The sequence below is a fragment of the Lytechinus variegatus genome, chromosome 12, assembly GCF_018143015.1.
Source record: "Lytechinus variegatus isolate NC3 chromosome 12, Lvar_3.0, whole genome shotgun sequence".
NCBI lineage: Eukaryota > Metazoa > Echinodermata > Echinoidea > Temnopleuroida > Toxopneustidae > Lytechinus > Lytechinus variegatus.
This window is the reverse complement of record NC_054751.1, coordinates 2616545-2644489: the sequence shown is the minus strand read 5'-3', so window position 1 is coordinate 2644489 and position 27945 is coordinate 2616545. Positions and strand designations below refer to the sequence as shown.

At 36.3% G+C, this 27945-nt stretch overlaps 3 protein-coding genes across 3 annotated transcripts; 2 read left to right on the top strand and 1 right to left on the bottom strand.

Moving 5' to 3' along the window:
* The first annotated feature begins 3544 nt into the window (after nucleotides 1-3544).
* Nucleotides 3545-26432, top strand: LOC121425173 (F-box/WD repeat-containing protein 4-like). Its single transcript, XM_041621175.1, has 9 exons — nucleotides 3545-3611; nucleotides 17019-17254; nucleotides 18247-18339; nucleotides 19623-19817; nucleotides 21456-21677; nucleotides 22232-22297; nucleotides 23575-23718; nucleotides 24245-24389; nucleotides 25649-26432. Exons 2-9 carry the CDS (start codon nucleotides 17022-17024, stop codon nucleotides 25823-25825), a joined length of 1275 nt encoding a protein of 424 aa, XP_041477109.1. The 5' UTR covers nucleotides 3545-3611; nucleotides 17019-17021; the 3' UTR covers nucleotides 25826-26432.
* LOC121425257 lies at nucleotides 5303-8465 on the top strand. Its single transcript, XM_041621277.1, has 3 exons — nucleotides 5303-5626; nucleotides 6980-7177; nucleotides 8169-8465. The coding sequence occupies exons 1-3, from the start codon at nucleotides 5303-5305 to the stop codon at nucleotides 8463-8465; spliced, it is 819 nt and encodes a 272-aa protein (XP_041477211.1).
* LOC121425256 (protein ANTAGONIST OF LIKE HETEROCHROMATIN PROTEIN 1-like) lies at nucleotides 13375-13938 on the bottom strand. The gene has a single exon (XM_041621276.1). The coding sequence runs from the start codon at nucleotides 13936-13938 to the stop codon at nucleotides 13375-13377; it is 564 nt and encodes a 187-aa protein (XP_041477210.1).
* Nucleotides 26433-27945: the final 1513 nt, after the last annotated feature.

Sequence of the window (27945 nt, the reverse complement as noted above, 5' to 3'; positions counted from 1 at the left end):
TGAAACACACATTAACGCTCCCCAGAAAGGGAAAGTATAGGCCTTTATACCTTTCTTGAAAGGAATCTTAAAAGAGGGGAAAAGAAAAAAAAGAATAGAAAGGGAGAGTCTGAGACAGAAATTATAGGGCGAAAGAATCACGTTTAGCAATCATAAACTTGAAAGATATGTATTTTTATTTCATAAAAAAATTGAGCGCGAAGGGCGACCTACAGTAAACGGGACATTATTTTGTCATGATGAAAAAGGATGGGTATCTTCTTAAAAAGCATAAGCTGATTTTTTTTTTGGGGGGGGGACTATTTAGACAACAGGACATTTTCTCGTACTTTTTTAATGTAATAATGAATAGGATGCATATCCAACTAAGCAATATTAATGCGAACGAAAACTGCGAGCAGACAATAATTATTGATATAAGGCCTAGTGACTTGAAAAGGGGGCATTTTTAAAAACTGTTTTCCAGAATTCTTAAAAAAAGGATAGATCTATCTCAATGATCTGCCACTCAATTAAATTTTTTTTGAAAGGGTGCACTCGGATTTGTAAAGGGTAGGTATGCTTACTTCGCCTCCATTTTCTATAATTATTGTTTCCAATACATTATTGTGACTCCTTAAAGAGGGACTTCACTCCGACAAAAAGTTTATTGTAGAAATAGCAGGAAAAAAAATAATGAAATGTCATTTCTGAAAATGTAAAAGAGGCTTTTATTGTACCTTCAGTTTTCAACACATAAATTATCTCACTCCCGTTCCTGAAAGAAGATATTTTTTAGTCATCATAAACCATTAACAAAATGAAATTTAAGCATTTTGTGTAGGCCTAATGAAGCAACTGCTCGTATATGACGTCAAAAATCCAAAATTCAAATTAAAATATCTTTCTTGATTTTTCTCAATTTTAATTATTACTCTTTTTATTTTCACAGCAAACTATTCGTCTGGTTAATTTCCCCTTTGTAGTATTTTTTTAGTCATTTCACCAATGCTATTTAATAGTTCCTGTTTCTCAACTTCGTCTTTTCTACGAATATCACCCCCCCCCCATTTTTTTTGGGGGGGGGGCGGTGGGAGGAGGCAAAAAAGTTTGTACCACCGGTCCCCACTCTCTGCAGGGTAGGCAATCGCTTTAGGCTACGTCCCACTTTCACCTGCATATAGGGTTACTTTTCAGAAAACCGTTTGAATATGGTCATACATATACATTTGCGCTTCTGCTGGATTATTTTCAAGGGGGGGGGTGGGTTAAATATTGGGGTTATAAGCAATTTGGTGGGAGGGCAGAATGAGACAAATTTTTCACTTTTAAGACAGGGGCGGGATCTAGCTTTCGCCAATAGGGGCCCGGGGGCAATATTAATTTTGTCACCCATATTTTCCCCGATCGGCCGCCCAAAGTTGATTGTTTGTTTCTATAAAGGGGTGGTCATACCAGTCACTTTTATAGCTATATTCTTATAAAGCAACATGAATATATAATAATATCATAAGCCTTATATAAATAGTGCGAGCGGGAAGCACGAACTAAATTTTTTGGAAATTTTATGTATTTTGTCCTGAAAATTGAACATTCTTGGCAATGTTTGTGATCATGAGCAAGATGCGTACCGTATACTTCGAGCACATGCAGAGCACGAGCAAAAATTTTTGATATACGTTCTGGTCTGATCGAAAAGGGACTTTCTGAAGCATCATTTACAGGCTGACGACGATACATATTTCAACGATCAAATAATGCAAAAGCGACGGCGCGAGCTGAAAATTTTTGTTATTCCGACCTACTTTTGTAATCAAGAACGGGATAGGTATAACTAAACAATGCGAGCACGAAGCGCGAGCGGAAAAAAAATCAGACCCCAAAACGGGACACTCTATTCATGTTTTGCAAATTAAGGATGGGTAATATCCGGGATAATTGGATATCTTTCTACATAATAGTGCGAGCGCGAAGCGCGAGCAGAAAACTTTTGATATTCTGATCTGAAACTTGATAATTTAAGCATGTTTGAAATACTATATTATAGTAAAGAAAATTGCATATCTCGATGATCACATGCGTGCTTGTTTTTAATTTACACCTAGAATCTGCGCATATGCATTTTCTATCATGGAAATCAAATAAGCGGAAAGCTCGAACTGAAAATATTATTAAGATGTGAAAAAGGGTCAATTTAAGGACTAATTTAAGCACTGTATAGCAAAATTGTGAAGTGGATTTGGATCACACTTAATAAATGATGCGAAGGCGAATCGCGCGCTGATATTTTTATTGTTAGTATTTTGACCTGGGACCGCGGGGCATTCTAAGAACATGAAAATGAATACTATCTTCCCATTCCTCTTCCTAAGCACGAGATAAAACTTGTCGATAATCCTTTCTGAAAAAGGAACGATTTAATTGTTAGGAATTCATGAAATTGATTATCTTATCTATTAATCTAATGAGAGCGCAAAATAATATTTGTTGATATTAAGGCCTGCCAAACTGGACAATTAAGATGCATATGGGTTGATATATTTTGAAGAAATATAATACGAACGCAAATCGCGGGCCGAGATTTTGATAAACTGTCATAAAAATGGGACTCCCCCTCCCCAGTCTAATTCCGACCCTCATCTCATATTCACTCGTCTCCCTCCTCTTTTTCCCCCTCTTCTTCTTTTTTTCTTCCCCCGTTTCCCTTTCTTTTTCTTTTTTTTTCTTTCCCCTTTTTTGCTTCGCCAATAGGGGAGGGGGCAGGCCCCTGGATCCACCCATGGTATTCCTGTACTCAAGAGTTACATACGTGTAGGTAGGGGGACAGGGGCACTGGGTCACGTCACGGCGGCATTCATTTCATTACCCGGGGGGCCACTTACATTGACGAGTGGATACCATGCGCGACCAAAAAAACACGTAAAAAGGATGTCTTTTTCACGATAGGGCACGTTACGTGATAAGGGTGTCAAAAACACAAAAATAATGAAAAAAGGGTATCTATTTCGCTAGGAAAATTACGTGTTTAGGGTCGAATTTGCGGGGATGATAAAACAAAATTAAAATGTTTTAATGTCCTTTTTGCCCCAACACTTCGTGTTTAGAGTCCGATTTGCGCGGGATGTATAAAGAAGGGTCGTACTAAACCGATAAGGTAAAGCAGACGACCGAAGGACCCGTTAACAATAAAACATTCCTGTACTTGTTTAGGGGCTCATTTCAGGAAATTAATATCTGCCAAGAGTATCGTTTTGTTTCCAATACTTGTTAAGGGAAGGTTTTCACATGCCAATACTTGTTAAGGGGTGCATTTTCAGAATATGGAAATTACGTATTTAGGGTGCTTTTCGAGACCCCATGGTCGCGCATGGTATCCACTCGTGAATGGAAGTGGCCCCCCCGGGTTTCATTACCACCAGTCGAATCTGATCAATCGAGAACTGAGATCTCAGATTCAGAAGAGAGGTCTATTCCGGTATATGACGTCATACGTAATTGCGTAATACATGTACAGCGATCTCATCCTCGACACAACACTCATACAGGCCGTGCAGCGCATCGACCAGGCATTGAGAGTTGAGAATCAATTTAACATTTTAAGTTACAAGTTCCACCAAAAATACTTTGTGAATGTAAGTACAAGTTTTAGAAGATGATTTCTTGGATAGACATAGAATGAGAAAAGTGTAAAATCGTTGATTTTCGGACGTCCAGCACGCTCAGTGCAGGATACGGCAACCAACGAGCGAAGCGTCAATCATGCCCCGTGTCGGTCGGCCTATAGGAGTAGGAGTACCGGTAGTAGGATGGTCGGGTGTCCGAACACTTTATATGAAGCCCTCTATCTTTTTTGTCTTTAGATTACACTAAAAATAAGAATTCAATAGTTGTAACCATCTTCTTTTTTGTTCTCTATAATATTTCCTATCATTTTGTACGAAAATAAAAATTGATGAAACTTAACAGTTCACTTGTCATGCTTGTTGTATTGTAAATTTTTCCAAATGACTTTCTATTCCATTTTTATTCTAATTGATAATCCGGACTAGATCCACTCATTCTATGAACAAGGTTATGATATAACGGCCAAATCGTGGTTTTGAGAACCACTCGTAGATTTGTGTACGCGCACTTGTGTACAAAGTGAATGGAGGTGGACATAGGGAACCGTGCATGTGACTGAATAAAGCGCTACTGTATGAAGTGAACGGTGGTTCCCAATATCACGATAATGCCGATATAACTAGGTTATGATGGACTAGATCTAGACTCTGTTGTCGCACATGCGCATGTAATGTTTTGAAATCGGCAGAGAATAATTAAACATGTGTGAGGAACTTGATGTTGGCTTGGCTCTAAAATCACCAATTTTGAGGCTAACGGGAGGATAGATATTGAGTGTAATTAGGATGAAAAGTAAGAAAGTAAGCTTCTTATTCTTGTTGACCTAGTTTCGATGCACTCATTCTATGAACAAGTTTATGATATAACCTTGTTCTCTGTTATTCCTCACTGCCCTGTGTGTGGTGAAATAAGGTTGGCAATGTTTGGCTTATACCCTTTTTAGACAGGCTAAAATTTCCTTAACCCCGTACTATTGGTGGGGCTAAATGGCAATTTAGCCCCACCTATAGTACGGGGTTAAGCTTAGCCCACTTTCGTTTTACACAGCGTTTTTGCAAAGTGGGCTAACCCCACCTATAGTACGGGATTATTTGGCCCTGCAAAAAAGCAGGGTTATCCCACCAATTGCGGTGCTAAGAGCAATAGTACGGGGTTAAGATCGCATGTGTAAAACGAAAGTGGGCTAAGCGCTCCCATTCATGCCCCGCAACAGAGCCGGCCCTGTTGTCCAATCAGAGGTAAGTATAATGAATATTCATGAACAGCGATCACGGCGATGAAAAAAAAAGCGCGCGCCAGAAGTCAGCGAGTTGGAATTCGTGTTTTGATTCTTTTCTCGACATCCATCGTGTTATTAAACTAGTCTATTTTGAGGATACATGTATTTAGTTGTCAAGATAACATGTACGGTTTAATACAATTGAAATTAAAACTGTTATTATAAATTCTAGCAAGGGTAGATATAGAACTCTTTTTATTACAATTGATATATGAAGGTGATTTTACGATTAAATATGAATGCACTTTCGTTTTTAATATTTTGGGAGACTTGATTCTGATCACTCCAACACATGTGTCTATCTTGAACAAGCGCTATAGCACATCGCACATGTTGGACTTTGAGATACCGAACCTCGCGTCTATTTATCTATTCAATTTCACTGGATCGATTTGTTTACTTGTTTTTTTCGGGAGAAGTATGGCTGCAAATTATAGGAGAATGAAGAATTGGGAGGATGCTGAGGTAAGATGCTTCCTCAATTTCTGGGCCGATCAGGAGGTCCAAAAACAACTGGACGGTACGGTTCGGAACAAGAAGGTCTTTCGAGACATCAGCGAGAGAATGAACAAGGCTGGATTCAGCCGGACACCCGAGCAGTTGCGTGATAAATTGAAAAAGCTGAAAAAAGATTACAAGGACGCCAAAGCAAATAACAACACTAGTGGGGCTGCTAGGGTACAGTGCCCCTTCTACGATGAAATCCATGCCGTGCTTGGGAATCGGCCCAGTATCGAGCCTCAGGTAGGCCTGGAATGTGCATTATTTTTTTAATGATAAATTTAACGTCAGAATGTAGGCCTGGTAGAATCTAAGATTTTTTTTTACTTTACTAACGCCATACTCATAAAATAAATTGGATTAAAGGATGAGGCCTAACATGTCATCAAGGCCTGGCCTGGGAATGATTTTTAGATATGGGGTGCTGTGGGGTTGTAAAAAAAAAAAATTTCAAGCAAAAAAAAAAAAATTCTTCAAGATGATCGATTGTCCTAAATCATCCTCATTTTGGAGCACAATAACCCTTTCTTTTTTGCTTGTCAACCTGATTTCCACAGGGGTCGGGTGCTGCTTATGCCTGGAAAATAACACGCAGCACGCTTCAGCACCCCCGCTTCCCAAATAAGTTATTAATGGACTTCTCTTTGAAGATTTATCTACTAGTATCTTTAAATGAAAAGACTAACAACAAACATAATTAGGAGCATAGAGTTTTCCATGTCCCCCCCCCAAAAAAAAAATGACACAGGTGGTGTTCATTTTCATTAAAAAAAGAATGTGGAACAAAAAGCCAAATCAAATTTACCACAGCATTTGATTTTGAGCCTGTAAACCTGGGACTTAGGTGCCAAAATTATTTGCACACTCAAGCATGATATTAAGTGGCCGCTAACTTCACCGAAAAAGCATTCAAGTAGATGTCATATTGTGTGGTGTGGGTGGGGGGGGGTGCAACCATTGGCGGCGGAAGCCACAAATTTTAGGAGGGGACAACCCAAAAAATTTTGACAAGTAAAAAAAAAAAAAAAAAAGGTTTTCAACCCAAAAATTTTAAGGGGGGACGTAGGAAAATAAATTGACAAGCAAAAAAAAAAAAAAAAAAAAAAAAAGGTCATCTACAAATTTAGGGGGGACCGTCCACCCCTCCTCAAATTTAGGGGGGGACACGTCCCCCCTGTCCCCCCCGCTTCCGCCGCCTATGGGTGCAACATCAGCTGAAATATTTTGATGGGGTGGTATTTTAAATTATTTAATAATGTGGTATGATGGGATGAGGTAGGTGAACTGGAAGTTACCAACAAGTTTTTGTATGCAAATATGTCCCCCAAATCCAGAATTACTATATTTTGAAGCTAAAGTGTGACTTATTCCACCTTTTCAAAAATGATGTTTTGGGTGGATATGTCCACAAAATTATGAAGTAGACTTGTGATGCCTGAGCAAGGGTTATCCAATCCCCTTCAAAAAGGGGACAAAAAAATGAAGGAAATTGCTTACCTTTTTGCTTATTTTTCTGTAGGCTGTATCCTCACTCTATTCAAACCAGTTCAAATAACATTAATTCCCCATGCAATATCTTCCTTTCATGAATTGTAGGTGCTTATTGATACTGCACAGGAGTCAGACATGGAGGAGCCAGAGGAACTGGAGCCAGATTCAAATACTGTAGGTCAAGATGCCAGTGACAACAGTGGCAAGACTGAGGAGCTTGGATTGGATGAGGATGAGGCCAAAGCTATTGAGGTCCCTCCTGATGCTGGGCCTTCAACCTCAACCCCTAAGACGAATGTACCAGTAAGTTACATTCCATATAATATCAGTTATCTTCTTTTAATTGAAACACCCTCTTCTGTGGGTAAGCTTCCATAATGTTCGTATTTTTGTGCAAAGAATTCATCTTTTTCCTATATGTCAAGTAATCACCCAGTCTACCACATACCCAGCAACAGGTCAAACGAGGGGATCTGAGTACATGAAAAATTACCATGCACAATTTAATAGATTGTGTGCTTTTTTTTACTGGATAATAGTTGCTGGCAAGTCTTTTATTTTAACTGTTGTGTACAGTTAGAAAAAAAATTTTTCAAAATGTTTTTATTTGTGTCAGGGAGTTAAAATGTTTGTGGATTTATTTTAGGTGTACAAAATGAAGATCTGTGCAGCAACTCAATTCTTTGATCATGCACCAATCAAAATGATAAAAGTGAAATTACTTTATTCTCAGGGCTACTTTGCCCAGCTTAACTCTGGCACTGTATATTGATATTTTTTAATTATCAACCAATCAAACGTGAAGTATCAAGCTAAAATATAAGAGAAAATAAGATAAACCAATGTGAATGATGATGCAGTAATGAGAGTAAAAAATAAACAAGTCAGGTTGGGAATTGAATTGAGTGAAGAATTTGCAATGCAAATGATAGTCAAAGAAAAGGTATTTTGTGTCGAAATGGAATAGCAACGGAATAAAAAGCTCTGCTATATAAATTTCACACACAAATTTTTAACTTCAACCCTGGGGTCAACATTATACCCTTCCTGAAACATAACCATAAACCTAACATAAAATCCTATTTCAACCCTAGTCCTAGATATTACATGAAATAAAACATGGAGCAACTGTTGCAGGAAAAAACGGTCCACTGACTGGAACTGCAGAGGAAATAAATAAAATAAATGCTAATGGAATGATGTCTGGAGAGAAGAAAACAATAATGAATTGAATTGTAAACTCACAAAATAATCATCCGACATTTGGATGTTTGCTTTCTTTTTTGTTTTATAGGTTAAACCAAAGAAGAGGAAGCAAGCATCGAGCAACAATGAGGAAGGTATGGAGATGTTGGTGAAGAGAATGATGGACGATAGGGCAGCAGCAGCGAGAGAGCAGAGAGAATGGGAGGAGGAGCGCGAGGAAGCTCATGAGAGGAGAGAGGACAGGAGAAGACGAGAGGAAAGGGAACATGAAATTCGACTTTTTCAGATGCTAGGCGCAATGTTTCAGCATTCGAACCAGCAGCAAAACCAACAAGGAAATGCCGTCATGTTCACTCCAGATGGCAGGTCGTTCATGGACATGTAGCTTTATGCCATAACTTTCAGCTCAGTTTGTGGATCATTTTTTTTAAACATATTTTTATACCTTGTATCTCTAGCAGCTCTCATTGGTGCCATTATAGTAGGCTTGTGTTCATATTTATTCATGTCATGGTTTGTTGTTTTTATTTTATAAAGTAGTAGCCATAGTTAGGTAGTTTTATAACTGCTAAAGACTGCCTTGATTATATTTTGTTTATGTTTACTGCCAAGAAGATTCACTGTCTTTCATATACCTGTTTTTAGCCCATCCGGCCCGAAGGGCAAGATGAGCTTTTGCCGTTGTGTGGTGTCCGTCGTCTGTCCACAATTTCAAAATGCTACTACTTCGGCATTTCAAGTCCGATTTCAATTCTGTTTGCTTTATATGATAGCTCGAGGTGGTGATACAAAATTGAAGCATAGAATTTTGAAACTCATTGAATCTGCTATTTATTCATATTTTCAAAACTCACAAAAATTGCTTACTTATTTGTTGATTGATTTTGGTTATTTTTGTTCCATCTGAGAGCTACATTAGGTTCACCAAGGTTCTACACAGAGTTAAGAAATTTTGACTAAATAATAGTTAATACATAATTCATATGAAATTTATTCATAGATCACAAAAAATGCTTCTATGTCATTTCTTCATCAATTGCAATTCTATTTCCTCAATTCATGTCACCAATATAATTCACTACAGTGTCAACTGGGTTGAAATTAAAATTGTGTTAAATTGTGTTGCGAGATGCCGGATGAGCTCCACATCATTGATGTGCTAGTTATTATTTATAAGCTGAAAAGTTGGTGTTTATTCCTTTTTGGGGGGTTCTCAAATTCACAACAGAATGTTGAAACATTCCCATTAAAAGAAAACAAATCTGAAAGTCAGGGTGTGTTACATTCAATTCTTTTGAGGTAAGTTTGAAGGTAGAGTTCACTCCTGTTGAAACAGGAAAGTATTCAAGAGTTTAATTGTTTATATGTGCCTCAGTACTTTACAATTGCTTGATTTCCAAGCACATCATTACATTAGCAATAGACTGGATTAGTATTATGATTAACAGTAACCATTTTCAATTTAAGATGGCAGGTCTTTCACGGACAGGTACTGGGAAGCTGTGCAGTATTGGTATAGGAAAGTGCTATATTTTTCAGCTCAGTGTGTGGATATTTTTGTTTTGTTTCATATGTTATGTATTTTACCTCCAGCAGCTCCCATTTATGACAAATGTTAGGTACATGAATTGTGGGTGACACAACATTTGCTCCTGAGACAATGTAGGGTTAGTGCAATAGGGTTTTATGTTAGATTTAGGGTTAGGTTTATGATAGGGTATAGTGTTAAATGTAGGGTTCAAATTAGTTATTTGATTAGTGTGTGGAATTTATAGTGGAGCAATTGTTTCTGGAGCAAATGTCATGGAATCGTATTGTGGATATTTTATTCATTGTGTTATGGCTTGCCATTTTTCTCTCATCTGCACACAGTTCGACAAAAACCTACATGTAGTAATCACTTTTCTTATGAGTCTGTTAAAAAAATGATGGTATTTGTGTAAATTAGTCTCATTTCTTTATTTCTTCATAAATAGGGTTCATTCATGGTACATATGAGTCTAGAGTAGTACTAAATTTTTTGCGAAGATGGTAAGGTCAAAGGTCATATATACATGTACTTGCACCTATTCTGTCTCCAAAGTGTTCATGGTTTTCTGAGGAAGCCTGTATACATGCCTTCCCCTTTTCATTTTCAGGTAGCAACAGGAAAAGTACATTGCCTTCATAATAATATTCTTCACTAATATTTTGGTTCATATTTAATGGTGTGTACCTGCAGTTAATTTCTATGCTTAATGAATGGTTACAAATTCATAGAAATGTAGGTATATTTCAGAGTTTACCACTTCCAGAATGTGTATTTCTGTTCTTCCTTTTTATACCAAAATTGAAAGTTTTATGTATTCTCGCTCAATCCTGGACATTAACTTGCCTGTAACTGAATGTTGAACTTGCCTTGAATTGAATGTTGAACTTGCCTGAAACTTGTACTTAAAGAATGTTTAAGATGGTAAAAGTGTTCAAATATGTATTATATGATAAAACAAAAATAAAAGTTCTTTCACAAATACAGATACTGCAAATTCATAATTTGAATGGTTTCCTGAAGAAGAGAAGCATGGTAATGATTGGTAATTAAAAATTAATTATAATCAATGGAGTTGAAATGAGAGGATGACAGGTACTCCAGGCTGAAAATGACTTTAAGTTAAAGGGCAAGAAACACCGAGAATAAGTTTGCTTGTTTGAAAAGAGAAAAATCAGTGAGAGTTTGAGATGGAAAAAAGGAACAAATATTGAGAAAGTTAAGCACATCTGAATATTGAGATTACTAATGATGTACATGTAAAATTCTCCATTGGCAATGTGAACAAAATGTGGTTTCAGACTTGTACAGCTCCCTAGTTATTTTTTTTAAAACTTCTGGGTTTTTTCTCATGGAAGAGCTTGTAATAGTGGTTTCATGAAATATATCATGGACAAAGGCTTTGTACCATCATTAAAACGAGGGAAAATGATTGGGGTATAATTTCAGTGAACAAGGGCAAAAGTTGTACTTCTGTGGCAACAAATCTTGGTCAAATTGACCAAGGATTTCCATATATGTGATTTCAAAATTCAAATGCTAAACTTTGATCTTATTTGGGGTTTTCTTTCCATTGAAACTTACCCCTTCCTAATGTTTCATTTTTCTGAGCAAAACTTAGTAAAGAAACTGCTGGATATTTTATTAAGATCTGATAAAGAAATAAACTGAAAGTTATGGAATTATTGAAATGTGAGCATGGATATGCATATTGCCATCAATATGCAGTTGACTGATGTTATTTCACTTCTTTTTAAAAAATATATTTTATTCCATGAAAATAATTATGTTGCAGTAAATATTTTGTTACAGATTTTTTCAGTTTTCTTGAAAGGAAAAAAATCAAAATATAATCTGATAAATACAAGAAGTGCATCAGTGTATTCACTGCATATTCATGAAAACATGTATACAGCTGTTTCACTGAAATTAAGCTCTTTTTAAGGTCAAAATTTTGTTCCTTTTTTTTTAAATGAAATTCTAAGTCTGGAGTATAAGATAATTTCCAATACAGAGGGAAATAACAAAGATAAGATATGAGAGGCATAGAGTGAAGTGTAGTTTTCTCAAAAGGAGAGGCATGTTGAAACATTTTCTTGATGTATGAGGATATAAGAGACAATGTGAAGTGAAAGGGAGAAGAATGAGAAGAGTAAAAATATAAACACACAGGAGGCAGAAATTATTTTCATTCTTTCAATTTTGAACTCTCAAAATGTGAAACTTTCTATCTACTGACATATTTTCAGAGGCTAAAATAGACGTAGGCATGTCTGAAAATGTGTTAGTAAAAAAAAAGCTCCTGATATGTTGTATCCATCATTTACAAAGGTGCAGCCAAACCTTGTCTAAGTCAACCTCCTAAAACTGACCACTTACAAATCCAAAACCATTTTAAGGAAATTTCTTTTGATATCTCATTTTGAACTTTTTTATTTCTTTGATCTCAAGAACTTTGACTTGGGCAAATCTGACTGTATCATCCATCCAATCTCTCGCTCACATAGCAAAATTTACAAATTAAAACAAACAATTCAATCCACGCCCGTTGAAGTGAGGCACTCGGGACCAAGCCCATTATATTAATTGAATGAAATTTATAATGAACATTGAAAATGAGTAGACATGAAAATTGAGCTTTCGATTTTCCTTCTAATTGGAACTTGTATCCAAGCTCACTACAACGGACGTAGACTGCAGATCGGTTCATGGCTGTATACAGCGGGGTTGGGGCAGTTACATGTACGTCCCAGTAATTAAAAAAAATTACATTTTTTTCCCGAAAATTTTCACAAAATTCACCAGAGTACAAGAAATCCTTAAATTTCATTTTTAACATGCAAAAGATCCCCCCTTTTAAGTTTCTTTGAAAGACAAACATTCTGCATACGGCCTTGGATCTGTCTATAATTTGAAAATTGCTGCTGCACACACAAAATAATTTTTCAAAAGCATGTAGACTCTATTCCTTTTTCTTTCTTTTTAATAAACATATTTACACAAATATGAAGAAAGTTGTTAACATTTTAAGAACATACAAGCATGATAGACACAAAAAGAAATATTCAAAAAAATATAAAGAGTTAATTTCCATTACTAGAAAACCCCTTTAATATCCAAATAAATGTTCATATTAAGGACCAAGTCAACTACTTACACTGGATCTCAATATTGTAGTATAGAAACAAAACTTTATCCTGCACTGGTATGCAGTGTTAGCCGGAGTGTTAGCGGTGCTACAGATGTGTAATATCTCTAACATAATGATGATGTAATGTCTGCAACGTTTTATTTTCAATTAACAAACAAAAATGTCAAAACATTAAGTTGACATGTTGTGTGATATTTCATTTAAATTTGCGTTTGAATTTGCAACTAAAATGGACCAAGACATGGTGTACTATAAAAACTAATGTACCTAAAACATTACAGACATCACACTTAAAGCAAAATGGAAATCAAAAAGTTTGAAATGGCCATTTTTCCAGATAATAATTACTTCTTTCAAAAATCCTGTTGGATAATGTAAATAAAGGGGGGAATCTGAAAATATTTGTTAAAAACAAATGGAGAGTTATCCACAAAAATCAACAATTTTGAAGCATGTTTGCCAATTTGAGGATCCCCATTGAAAGTGATGCAAAACTTTTACAACATCCATAACTCTAATTTTACAACCTAATTTGATGAACTTGTTTTAAATTGCTCCTTTCATTTTACTCTTTCTAGTAATATGATTGATTCATTCCTTGGATTTTGGTGTCCTTTAGAAGTCTGCGAAATATTGGAGAAGTGCATCCCTGATCATAGCTGCATCGCCATTGACTTGCTCATCATTGCCATCAAGGGCATTTTGAGCAGGTTCAACACCGATGAGGAGTTCTTCATTGAAGTTTTCCCCTGCGGATTCGCACAAATTGTGCAAAATGCAACACGCTACTACAATGTCTCCTAGAAACTTCACATGTGTATCCTGTCGTTTTAGAAGAATGCGCCATCGTCCTTTAAGGCGACCAAAAGCATTCTCCACCACCATTCTGGCTCGACTCAGACGGTAGTTGAAGAGCCTCTTCTGTCTGGTTAGTTGGCCGTTGTCATTGAAAGGCTTTTGAAGCCAAGGCAGCAAGGGGTAGGCACTGTCACCAAGAATGACGACTGGGACCTGTGTTCCATTTATTTCGCGTTGAATGGGTGGGCACAGAGCACCATTATTACCAAGTCGATATAAACTTGAGTTTGAAAATACTCTAGCATCGTGAACACTCCCCGGGTATCCAAAGTTCACATTCATGAATCTGTAGCGATGATCGACCAGTCCCTGCAGCACCATGGAGTGAAATCCCTTTCTGTTATAATAGTCTGCTCTATATTCCTTTGGTGAGAGTATCGGGATGTGGCTTCCATCGACAGCTCCAAAGCATTGAGGGAACCCCCACTTTACCTCAAACTCCCGGACGACTTCGATGGCAGCATCACCTCTGGGTATACGCACCATGGTGTCTTGGAGAGCTTCCCTGATGGCCTTGCATACCTAATGTCAGATTATAAAAAGAATGGAAGAACGATTGGAAAATGTAAGAATTCATTTCTGATCATGAAAGTCCACCATTATGCCCTGCACCATGTAGACTTAGACCTTGCTGACAGTCGTTGATTAAAGGTAATCAACCAAAAATTTAGGGGGGACCATCTGAATTTTTGGCGAAAGCAGTGGAAAAAAATTGACCAAAAAAAAGGTTATAAAAAAAAAATGTCTTTACTTTTGTCACCATAAAAATTTTCTAGGGGGGATACAAAACAAATTTAACAAAATATAGGGGGGGGGGACCACCTCGATTTAGGGGGGATGCAGGAAAAAAAATTGACCAGCTAAAAAAAAATAAAAAAAAAAGGTTATCAACAAAAAAAATGTATGTTCTTCAGTCACAAAAAAATACATGTAAGGGGGAGGGGGATAATCAAAATTTAGGGTGGGGATAATCCCCCATCTCAAATTTAGGGGGTATATTCCAACCCCCCCCCCCCCTTCTGCTGCCTATCAAACAATCACATAGCGCTCGTCAAAGTTTTTGAAGAAAACAGGAGAAAAATCTATCATTCTGATTCCTAAATCAGTGAATACTGTAATCACAAAATTTCAAACATTCAGTTTTTTATGATTTACACCAAAGATGTGACGTTAGATCTAGGCCTAGCTGTTCAAGACTTCTTTTGCAAAACTAAAGAAAAAAAAGGTTCTGCCTTCTACATCTAATTCAATAAAAAAGTTATCAAATTTCAAGGGTCAATTTAGTTCAAATCTAGGCCTTGATCTATGATTTATGAAGTTTTTCACTATTTTCATTCATTCCCAACGTACATGTAATAACCGAAATTATCTACCTCATGAACAATTACGCAGACAGTCGCTATCCCAACACCAAAGAGTTGTGCGATTGTTCTGTAGTCCACGTTTGTCGCAAGACGCCAGAGTGCAATTCCAACTCGTTGGTCCACTCCAATGGCCATCCTCATATGGGTATCAGTCTTGCGAATGAAAGGACGCAACTGTGTTGATAGAAATTCAAACGTGGTTCTCGACATTCTAAAATGACTCAACCAGTCTTCTTCCTTGAAAGTTTCCATTACTATCACCCGCCACCAGAAATCACTTTTGGGCAAACTCCAAATCCTAGTATTCAAAACTGGGTTGGCCAAATAAGTTGACAACAACATCGTCATCCACAGGTCTAGATCTATATCCATTCTTTCGCCGTCTTCAATGTTGGATCTCCTCCTCCGACGAAATAGCTTCTTTCTTGTTATACATTTTGCTCTCCGTTTCTCCCTATTTTTCTTCATTAAGAAATATACTTGCAAAATTAGCAAAATGGCACTCATTTCGTAGCATTCAAATCCACAATACAGTACGACAATTCCGAGTGAAGTACCGGTACTCGTATACGAATCGAATATGCACGATCGACAAATGTATTTAAAGCGCGCGCGATTTTGGATATGACCCGAATGACCCCTCAGTGCGCTCGTGAATATTCATGAGCTACCAATAGTCCGGGGTTAGCGAGTTTCGTGTGTAAAAAGCAAGCATTCCTTATCCGGGTTAGCAGAAACAATTTGGCATGTGTAAAAAGGAAAATAAATAGTACGGGGTTAAGGATAGTACGGGGTTAGCGATAGTCCGGGGTTAAGAAAATCCTGTGTAAAAAGCCTATTATTTTCTATTTTTGTTTGGGACAAATGCTTGATTTTTTTACACTGTCAGGTTCCATTAAAGCTAGTCATCATATAACCTGGCTCTTAAGTAAATTTGATTCTTTACATTATTTTTTCTTAATTAAAAATAGAGATTGAAAAACTACAATTGTCTCGCCATATTACTTTCCACCAATAGAGGGCGTACACAAAAATATGCCAAAAATTCAAGTTTTTGAGCGCTCTGGTGAATAAAAAAATTACCCCCAAGTTAATAATGAAAAATAAATTGCAACTGTATGGAATTAGTATTTTTGGTCACAAAAGTGATATTTTATTGATTTTTTAAATTGTGTGCTGTGTACAGCATTGGCATAGTCCTACCTGTAGATTCCCCACAGGCAGGGTGGTAATTACCTCGGGCAAAGTTCTTGCAGGCTCCACTCCACTTTACTACCGTTACACCACGCTTCACCTACCCGAACTTCGGGACGGTGAACCATTTCGGATATACCAAGTGACAAAGGTGGGATCAAATGGTGATTTATTGTAAAAATTATAGAAAAAAATATAACGAGAAAGAAAAATAGCTTTATATCTTAATACTCTTCACCCTTATTTCACTCCATTCTCCGGTTATCCTCAATATTTTTGATTTTGGGTCAATATTTACAATAGTTACAAATTGATGCAGAGGTTCGAGCCCTGGTCACGTATTTTGGATGGTGATGTTAAAGGTCGGTCCCAGACGTAAATACTCATTTCTGATTGATACACGTCTGACAAAACTCAAACGCACACCTCGATCCATTTGTAAACACTGCAATACAATAGACCTGACCCTTGAACTGCTTTGTTATGATGTAGTTTTGATAAGGGATGTTACAAACTGTCGTTTTGAAGAACAATTTATAGAAAAATTATTATTCAACAAATATTAAAATTTGAAACTTCATAATAAATTATTATAATAAATCCCCAGTTTGATGACAGACTGATCAGGTTTTCTTTGATCGTTTGATTGCTGTCAGCTACAGCTGAGCGTACAGATGCGCCGGCTGATTGGCCTGCACCTTCCTACGCTCAGCTTTAGCTTTAAAAGAAATTGAAATAGATAGAAATAGAAAAAAAGAGAGGGGGATGTAGCAAGGATAAAGGAAAAAGGAAATAATAGTATAGAGAAAGATTATTTATATCTTTATATATTATATCTTTCAGAATATGGATGGAGAACAGTTGGCCCCGCAGAAAGCGATCATGCCCAACTTCTTGGATTTTCCAGTGGAATTAATAATAGCCGTACTGGACTATCTTCCTGTCAGGGATTTGAATCGAATGTGTGAAACCTGTAGACGCATGAGGGAGGTCTGCAGTCGGCTTCTTATCTGGAGGAGACTAGGAAAGAGCTATGTACACTTTGAGAATTCTTCAGGTCGAGAAGTGATCACAAATATGTAAGTTAATAACAGGTTCAAAAGTAAGTGTGTCCTTTTGCAAGGCATTTATTTTCATGTGCCACTCTTCACCTAGGTCTAGTGAAGTTACCTGCTGGAAAGGAAATCCTTGAATGCTCACTTGCACCAGGGGCCCATTTCATAAAGAGTTGCAATGGTTGTAACTTCACCATTATGACAACTGCCATGGCAACAGGGCTCAGCAGCCAATCAAAATCAAGGTTACCATGGTAGTTATCATAATGGCAAAGTTACAATTGCAACTCTTTATAAAATGGGCCCCTGATCAGGTTTATAGCCATGCTAAAGTCAGGGTAGAAATACTTGTATGCAGTACTTGGAAACATTTGATTTTTAAAAGCACTGTATAAATTTTGCATATTATTAATATTAATATTGTTTTGAAAAATGCTGAACTGTTAAATGAAAAGGTCTAGAATTGGATGTGATCCCCTTTCAAACATTGTTAATTCATAGTGGAACCTCTTTGCCAAGAGCAGAATCAAATGTTGCATTTTGATAATGACTCATGATTGTTCTGAAGTTTTCTTTCCCAATTTAACTTCAAATCAACAACGTTTGAAAGTGTTTTCAGGAAAACTTGTCAATAATGTGGCAATGCCAATTTCGATATAAATTTTACCAAGTAATTATCAAGGAATATCAGGAAAGATTCTCTCATGCACATCTTTATCTGATTGTAGGTAATAAATTGTAATATTATTATTCTTGCATGTTTTTTTTTCTATTGAGTCTCACTGGTAACCATTCACATCCATTTTTTTTCAAATTTGCAATATTGATATCCAAAACATTGAAGTTTTGAGTAAACTTTGTAAGTAGAATTATACATTATAAACAGCCAATTTTGCATGAGTATGGGTGCATAATTTGAATGAATAAAATGAATGTTTCATGTAATTCAATTAAAATTGATTATTACTATGACACCATTGATTGATGTGTGAATGTATTGTCACTATCTTTTATAGGGAAAGTTTATCGTTAAGGGAGAAATGCAGAATCGCACACAATTGGAGCTCAGGATTTCATACAGAACATATTTATATAAGATTTAAAACTGGGTAAGTGTTTTGTCTTGGTTCCCTAAATTTTCCATTATGTGACCTTAGTTAGTCACATATCACCTGATAAATACCCCCATTGTTCCATTCACCTTTGTCCTTAATGAATTGTTATTCTGTTTTTGGCCCTTTGGTGAAGAATCACTTACATGTTCAAGTAATTTTCGTTATAAGTCTTAAAAGTAAAAATAATTCACCACAGCCAGATGATCTGACACACTGCCAGGCGCCGGCGCTGCTGGTTATCCTTGATTTAGCTAGCTGCTAATGGGTGTACAGCCAGAGATGATCCCTTCGCTCTTTAGAACGTAAAAGTTCAAAACTCTGTTATTCCCCCAAAGAACAAATGTATGTCCCTTCCATAACATTCTATTATCATTGATCAAAGTACACAGATCACATTTTTTTCTTTCCCATTTTCAAATCTCCCTAAAAGAAGTTTATTGTATTTCTCGCATGATGAAAACTGCAACTAGCAAACAAGAATGTGATATGATATCTGATGATGCCTCTACTAATTACCAAAGCACCAATCACAAAATGAAGATCCTGCCTGTACAAAGATGAATATGAAATTAGAGTGTCTGCAGTGGTGGTTCAGGGGTGTCTGTAATAATGGGGTCACACTCATGTATAGAAAAAGCCTTTCCTAAAATATGTGAGTTCTATTTCTGTGTAGTACAGCAATCTGTCAACTTATTTCTGAAATTAATATTGACTTTGAAAAAATGAGTCTACATAAACCTCTATTCACATAATAAATGGATGATTTTGCATGTATAATTACACACCTCTTTGGTCAAACAAGTGACTGCTTATGCTGCCTCTACCAAACTCTGACTTAAGCATATGCAGTAAGAGTTTATTTATTTATTTATTCAAATATATTTATTCAGGATGACAAGATCAGTTAAAAACTGTCTGACATCATGGTCCTGACATTAAAAACATACATGTTGTAAATACATGTAAATCAATAATATATTATTTCATAAGGCATTTACCATACCTGTTTTTTCAATTGATTTAATGTAAAGGGTTTCATTGTAACATGACTAAAATATAAACCAGGATGTAAAATTGTGTCCCAAATTTCTTTGCTTTTAGATTACATAACTTTTAACATTTTGCATTTGTTTATGTTTACAGTTACACTTAAATTACATAACATTTTACATCTATGTGTATATATTTACATTTACATTGATCATATTTGGATGTTTTTTTAATTTTCTCTCCCTTCCCACCCTTTCCTCTTTCTTTCTTACTCTCTCCCTTTCTAGCTTGTTGCCATGGTTACAGCTGACTACTGATCATCTCTACATTAGTAATATGAATAAGATCAGCCGATACAAGGTACAATCAGGAGGCAGATTACGCTCCTTACAAAGCAGCAAGAAAGAAATCAAGTACACTGGTCATTCTCAAGATGTCAATAAATTTGTGGTTAAGGAGAATAATGTTGTCAGTGGAGGAAGGTAAGTGGGCACATTTACTAATTAGTCTGCACTCATCGTTGTATCTACTTCCTATTTGGTCTCCCCCTACTTGGTCTAATTCTAGTTTTCTAAGACCAGTTCGTAATCATTTGGCCTTATTGTCATCCAGCCAATTCGCCAGTTTGTCTTATTATCAGTAATAGGCTATGCCCATTTCATCTCATATTAACTTGGTCTAGAATCACTCGATCTCTAGGCCTATAGTAAGATTAATGGTTTATTTGGTTCATGAACCAAATTTTGACAAAATAAAGATAAAATAAAAAGTTGGCAAATTAGAAATCAGACTAACTAGCCTTAAGTTCAGACTAAGGGCAATGAGATTTAATAGGTTTTAGACCAAGTGTACCATAGACCAAATAGGTTAAGCCAATGTTCTGTGTAGACCAACTGCTTGTGAAATCTTAACCAAAGTCATCATAACATCAAAACGGTACAGACCTAGTTCATGAAACTTTGAAATATTAAAAAGGATAATTATGTATTACATAACATTGTGCCCGAGTTTCAGTTCACATGGCCAAGGTCAAAGGTCATTTAGGGTCAATAGACCATGCTAGGGGAATCAAAATTGAAATCTTATGACCAAGTAAAGTTTTTGAAATGTCATCATAACTTTGAAAGTATATAGATCTAGTTCATGAAATTTGGACATAAACTCTTGCCTGAGTTTGACATCTCATGAACAAGGTCAAAGGTCATTTAAAGTCAAGGAACTTTGGCCATGTAGGAGGTATTTGTTAAATTTCCATCATAGCTTTGAAAGTTTAAATGGATCTAGTTCAAGATAGTTGGACATACATGTAAGAGTAATGAAGTATCATTGAACATCCTGTCCAAGTTTCAGGTCACCTAACCAAGGTCGAAGGTCATAAGGGCAATGAACTCAATCCATGTTGGGGGAACTATTTGTTGAATTGCTGTCATGACAGAATGTTTATGGATCTAGTTCATGAAACCTGGACAGTTAATCAAGTATTGCTTGGGTCCGTTGCAGAAAGAGTTGCGTTTAAACGCAAGTCAAAAAATCAACCGCAAGTCCCAAATGCGCGCTGTTGATTGGTTGAAAATCAAGTTGCGCATGAATTTTAGAGTTGCGATTGATTGCAACTCTTTCTGCAACGGGCCCCTGGTCATCTTGCACGAGTCTCAGGTCACATGATTAAGGTCAAAGGTCATTTAGGATCAATGAACATTGTATTTAATTATAAGATGAATGATGTTTTTTGTGAATGATTATTCAACAATTGCTTTCAAAGTCGGCACTGCTGCTATATTGAATCGCATAATGCAGACTAGACTGCCAGAGGCATTCCACTTGTTGTTTTTTTTTTAATAGTAGAAATTACTACTAAACCTCTCCTCTGGTGTTATCGTAAGATTGTGACCCTGACTCACATGCACATTTTCATGTTAGTAGTTTATTATGAGTCTAAATTTCAGAAGGCGATCTTTCACAGCCAAGGAAGGTAATATTACTCCTTCAGCTATACTACTTACTGATCGCAACCATATTATATGGAGAAAAGGAAGTTGTCACAAATTTACTGCTGGAGAAAAAGTGAGTTTCGAAACTTTTATAATCATTAGATTTTGGTTCACTATTTTGCATCCCAGTGATGGTCGAGCAATTGTGTGGGACAAGGCAAGTGGAAGAACAATACAAGCCCTGCAGTCTGATCTGGGCAGCCTAGTTAGCATTGATGCTACCAGGGAGATCATTGTTGCTGGTACCAATGGTGGAGGGGTGCAGATGTGGCGCCAATCAGATGGTAGAGGGGTGCGCAATGTACCCATGAAAGACCGGGTGTGGTCTCTCATAGTAGATCCTACACAAAGGTATGATAGCTGAGTGCATCCTTAATTAATATTGTTTTGTAAATCATTAGGTTTTGTACAGAGAGTTGTTCTTGACCGATCAGTCACAACTATGGAAAGCCAGCAAAGGCAGCATCTAAAATGTACCAATTGTTCAAAGTGTTCTCTCACTCTGAATATGTATTCTTGTACATACATCATTACCTGAACAAATCAGTTTGTTCCTCTAGGGACATTTACACCCTTAAGAAATGTAGCAGTGATAGATTTTTATTTCATAATTAAAATTGATCTATGGCCCATTTCATACGGGCTCACAACCATGCAACGTTGTCAATAAATGTACATATATGCGAATGCCTGGACAAATCGCCTGGATGAGGATAAATAGATTTCTGTAATCTTAATGTCATGAGAAAATTGGTGTGTTTTTGTATGAAGAACTTTACATTATGTACACACAATCAGGAACCAAAAATTGAATAATTGGAACCGATGCTTGACCGTGATATAGGAAAAATTCATGGCTGTATCAGGTTGTTTGACATTGTACTTCCATTCTTGTTTATTATTAGGTTATTTGCCACAGGCACATCAGGAAACACTGACTATACATCACTCAAAGTGTGGGACATTGCAACGTGAGTAATACAATACTTACAAAGATGATGAGCCATATTACAATCAAATGACCAGGCAGATATTTGCCTAATATCAGGTTCGAATACCGGCCATGGCATAATTTCTTTCATCAAAAAAATCATCCAAATGGTGCTGCACTCAACCCAGGTGAGGGGAATGGGTACCCGGCAGGATTAATTCCTTGAATGCGCTGCATTGGAAATAGCAGATTGAGCTAAAGCCAGGATGATAAAGTACTTTTCAGAATAGATAATTTCTAGATAGATGGGTCTCTTTACAGGCCTATTACCCTTATCAATTATGACAAGTGATTAGAGGTCATAGGTACATTCAAACCTGTGTCGGCGGCCACCTGCCTTTACTGACCACTACCATAAAAACAAATTCTCATTGAGGCAGATTATGTATAGATGAACCTTTTCAAGTCACCTGTCTGTAAAGGTCACATTTGTGTTTCCATTAGGCTGGTCAATATAGACAGATATCAATGTAAAATGTATGGTTTTCAGATTAGGGTAAATTATAAAATAAAAGGATCCTCACCATTTTCATTTTTGTACCCCCCCCCCAAAAAAAAAACACAATCTTGTTTAGACATTATTACCATAAACCACACTTAGTACCATCTAAGGGGAAAGGGCAGTCGCTCTGAGTTCAACATGGTCAGAGTGGATTTAAAACTTTGGACTACTGACTTATTGTAAAATATAATCTGCCACCCAAAAAACCAAGACACCCAAAATTGATATTGAAATGTCTATTGAACTTGAAAAAAAAACTCACCCTAAGCTTTAAAATGATATATAACTTGTCAAAATTGATTAAGAAAAAAAAAGGAAAGTACTTGATCGAATGCAGAAGAAATTCAGTGAAAGCTTAAAAAAGAGAAAATGTTTGAAGTGTTTGTTTACTCAACTTTGAGATGTTCACACAGTGCAATCTCATTCAACTTCCAAGCAGTCTTGAAAAAATCTTGAATCTCTTCTTTACAACTTGAAATTCTGAGCTTATTATTATTTTATTCAGCATTTCAACACATAGCAATTGAATTTACTAAGCAATTTACATGATTACAAAGACAGAAGGAATATAAATGTCTACAGTAAAGAAGAAGAATTACTTTTTCAGATAAGGTAATTTTATAATTTGTGCTTTTGAAAAAAAAAGTTACTTACAGAGAATCTTCCTGGTGACTTATTGTTGGTTTTGGGGTGGCTGGTCACAAGTGATTTTGAAAAATGAATGATTAATTTCTGTTTTGTCACTGCATTTGCAGGAGTGAGAACACACCTATGTTAGTATGTGGAGAAAACAAGAGGCAAGGGGAAGGTATTCTGGATCTCATTTTCGAGTCTTCTAATGTGCTCCTATCCGCTGGATATGATACTTTTGTCAGACAATGGGATATACGTACTCCAAGGTAGGTTCTTTCATTATTACATTATAGAGAGATTCTTCCGAGAGATCATATGTTAATTCATTCTTGGTTATATGTATTATGATAAGGTGTGGTGCCAATCCACTATAAATACCATCAGCATAAAACTGCTAAAAAAGGTCCCTACTTTTAATATCCTGAAATAACTGAATGCGATAGTTTGATCATGCAGTAGGATATCTACCTACTAAAATTATAAATTTGTCCACCTTTGTATGCTTTTCTATTAACTTCTTATTACTTTATGCACTTTTAGTACTCTACATAGTGAATTTGGTACTTTATATAGTTACATGTATTATTATTATTATGATGCCATTTGGAAAATATCTAATAAAAATCAAATGGCCATCAACATATCGATTAGTATATCAAGAGTCTGTTGCCATTTCTGATGTGGCCATGAACAATGATATTGAGAGAATTATCTGAGATCCAGGTTAACCCTTTCCATACCATCAGAAATAATTTTTGTCTTTTATTTGTTTTTGTTCATATTTGAATGCAGATTGCCAGTAATGGAGTTTGAAGAACCCAGTGACAATGCAGTCTATTGTATCTCATCTGATAATAATTACTTTATAGCTGCTGGATACTGTCGTCATGGTATTGTTAGATTCTGGGATAAACGCAGGAGTGACATATGTGTCCAAGTGAGAATGATTCCTTAAGAACATACAATAGTCTTGTAACTTTTTTTTACATGGTTTTTCATAGACTTTCATTTACTCTTAATTATACAATTTATTGTATGTTTTATGTTACAGGGCCAAAAATGTGTTATTTACATCTGCTAAGTCAAATAAGATTATGCCAAACAGATTTCTATTGTCCCAAGGTATTTTGTTACAAGCAGACTTACCAATATTAGTTCACCTACAACATATTTCTGTATTTTGATTTTTTCTCCCTATTTTCTATTCTTGCCAAATTCCATTTTCTTATGTATACCTGATAGGAATGTAGTAGGGCTATTGTCCAATTGATGACTGATTTTCTTGGCATTTCTTGGCCAAGAAATTTTGGATTCTGTGTACTACAGTAGTTAAAACCTTAAGTGCAAAGATCTGAGAATTTGATTGTCTGATGAATCAAAGCTCAATAGAGGGCTAGATAGAATGAATAAACTATAGGCATCATAATACAACAGTAAATACAGATCGGCAAGAGTGTCTGATAGTTTGTACTGTTACTTGGTCAAATCCCTTACGGTACACATTCATTTTATTAACTCATATGACACCCTGATTGTTCATAATTGTTTGGGAATGATAACTAAAGTGTTTTTCTTCATTATGCAAGCCAAAGGAAACAAAATAGTAAACATAAGAAATATACAATATAAACTGATTATTTTAATTGTTGGCTTCCTATAATTTTGGCACAGGGTTAGACCATGGTCTAATTTAAACCTGAGTTCAGAATACGGGCCACTGGGTATATTATCAGTTTGGTCTAATTTGTACTTGGTCCAATCATCACTTGGTTTAATATACACTTGGGCTTATTGTCATTTGATCTAATGCATAGATGGTCTACTATCTATTTTGTTTGCACTTTTTCATGTGAATATTTTGTCTATAGACAATTCATCTGTAAAAATTATTTTCTGGAGACTAAGTTGTGTGAGACCAAGTCGATATTTGATGGAATGGGTAAAGCCTAACTGGAAATTGTTGTAGACAAACTAGTATTTACTCCACGTGGGATGAGAGGAGATGGAAAGTAGACTGGCAATATACAGGTCTGATACTCAAAACTTCAGAAGTTCTGTAAATTTATTAAGTTTACTACTGTAGGTCAAAGAATTCCTCCATATATCTTTGCTTTCATATTTTTCAAAATAAATGAATACTACGTCAGATATTCACTCCTTAAAACTCATTAATTCTCTCGTTTTCTCCTCTTGTAGACAATATATGTAGGAGGGAACGTCAAGTCACCTGTGTATAGTCTTCAGTTCAACAAACATTGTCTCTATGCAGCTTTATCTCATGCAGTCTATGTGCTTGACTTTGGTGCTTACAAACCAGAACATGAGAACTATACCAGCCCACTTGAACCTTTAACATTGCTATCACAGTATTGAGAGATTACCAAGAGAAAATGTTCAGAGCAGTTGCGGGACCTGTGTGATTTAGGTGTCACAGAATTGCATATATACCTGGTCATCATACTTGAGAGCTACAGTGACTACATACTTTGCAAGAGGACTGTACCAGGCCATAGACTGACTGGGGACCTGTGTAATCTTGATGGTCATCATACTTTGGTCTTGCTTGACTGTGGTGCCTACAGTACAACTCAAAGGCAGGACAATGCTGAGAGATTATCAAAAGAAACTTTTCAGAGCAGGGAAATATGCCATCTGGGGACCTGTGTAATATTGGTGTCACAGGAGTGATTTAAGTGGATATTCAGCTATTTATCACCCGAGATATATTTGACGCTGATGTGTACGTGTCAAAACTATTATCATGACAATGCAGAGAGATTACCAAAAGAAACTGTTCAGAGCAGAGAGCTATAAACTGTTGAGGGTCATGTGTAATACTGTTTTCTTAGAATAGAAGTACTACCTTACTGCATATTTACCTGGTTATCACACTTAATAGTGCTAGGCTTTACTGCTTACAAATCAAGGCATGTATTTCTGAAATGGTGGTCCATCATTGTGACAATATTTAGGGATCATGTCTAAAAGCAGTCAGATGTAGTCTTGGTTCCATGACATTTGCTCCGAAAGAATTGCTCGGCTATAAAATTCCACACTCAAAATGGAATGGACAACTTCAACCCTAGGTTTCACACTATACTATACCCGACCCTAAACTTGATATAAATCCCTATTACAACCCTATATCTTATACGAAATACAGACCAGAGCAATTGTCGCTGGAGCAAATGTTGTGTCAACATGATATTGGGGGACTTCTGTTTGTGCTTCAACTGGATATTGACCTCTTTGTCACACTTGAATGTCAACTTTTGAATTGAGATGTGTTCAACATTAGTATCAAATAAAGATGATAATAATGAGTGAGAATTGTGAAAATGTTGCATGGATATACTTGACTGTGTATAAAATTCATTAAGTACCGGTAAGTAAACCCAAAATAACAAATAACAACAAAGAGAATCATAGAAGACTTCTACAAAGTGCATTGCAGCAAAACTCATTTTATTAAAAATTCTTGAGGTAGATTGTCAGGTTAATTTTAAACAAATTGAGAGGTGGTGGATTTCTAATTGAGGTAGGAAGACCAAGTTATGAAATCGTTTATACAGATGAATTGCAATACACTGTACTTTAACAATAATAATATGTAGTATTTATGAGGCACCAATTATCTAGTTGCCTTTTCAGTGGTGCACTAAAAATTACCACGGCTGTAGCTTCAGCTGTTAAAGGCGCTTGGTTCATTCAAGAAATTAATCATGCTAGGTACCCATTCATCTCACCTAGGTTGAGTGCAGCACAGTGTGGGTACATTTTTTGCTGAAGGAAAACACGCCACGGCTGGGATTCAAACTCACGTCCCTCAGATTAGAAGACAAGATTCATAACCACTAAGACCACAACGCCTCAAAGTGATACATTAACTTTGTGAGGAATATTGAATAAGAAGATGGAATTACAATTTGAAAGAACTGTGGAATACAATCATTTTTTTTTCTTTGTTCTAAAGTGAAATGTGGGATTACTTATCAGAATGGGTCATTTTATACATTTATACAGGTGCAACTGTCAAACAGATGTGATGTTGCCAAAGCAGTATACAATGTGTATGTAGCATCCAACTTCTGTGTGCTCTTTATTAGCTGACATTAGGATTAACATATATATTCTTTGAGCCAAGTATAAGTTTCTATGCTTGATAATCTTGAGTTTACCATGGCGAAGTTGTAGCCAGACCCTTTGGTTTTCAATGGGTGATTTAAAGTTCAGTGTTGACCTATCGATGTTGGTGTTAGGCAATTTTTTACACGAGTATAACACCAAGCATAAAATGAAGATGTTCCTGAAAAGCCACTTGCTAGTGTTTGAGATGTCAATAATTTGATCTGGATCAGTTTTACAAACTCAGAATAGATTTTAATGCCCCGGGAAGCAATCCAAATTCCAAGACTAACACCAAAATTATGCCAACACCAACACCATGTAGCCAGACCTTTTGGTTTTCAATATGATGATCACCATGTGAACTC

Excerpts from the sequence above, each read along its gene's own strand:
- LOC121425256 (XM_041621276.1), bottom strand. The coding sequence starts at position 13,938 with ATGGTGCTGCAGGGACTGGTCGATCATCGCTACAGATTCATGAATGTG.
- LOC121425173 (XM_041621175.1), top strand. The coding sequence starts at position 17,022 with ATGGATGGAGAACAGTTGGCCCCGCAGAAAGCGATCATGCCCAACTTC. Across the intron at positions 18,340-19,622 it reads TATATAAGATTTAAAACTGG|CTTGTTGCCATGGTTACAGC; the intron begins GTAAGTGTTTTG and ends CTCCCTTTCTAG. Across the intron at positions 23,719-24,244 it reads TGGGATATACGTACTCCAAG|ATTGCCAGTAATGGAGTTTG; the intron begins GTAGGTTCTTTC and ends ATTTGAATGCAG.
- LOC121425257 (XM_041621277.1), top strand. The coding sequence starts at position 5,303 with ATGGCTGCAAATTATAGGAGAATGAAGAATTGGGAGGATGCTGAGGTA. Across the intron at positions 5,627-6,979 it reads GGCCCAGTATCGAGCCTCAG|GTGCTTATTGATACTGCACA; the intron begins GTAGGCCTGGAA and ends CATGAATTGTAG. Across the intron at positions 7,178-8,168 it reads CCCCTAAGACGAATGTACCA|GTTAAACCAAAGAAGAGGAA; the intron begins GTAAGTTACATT and ends TTTGTTTTATAG.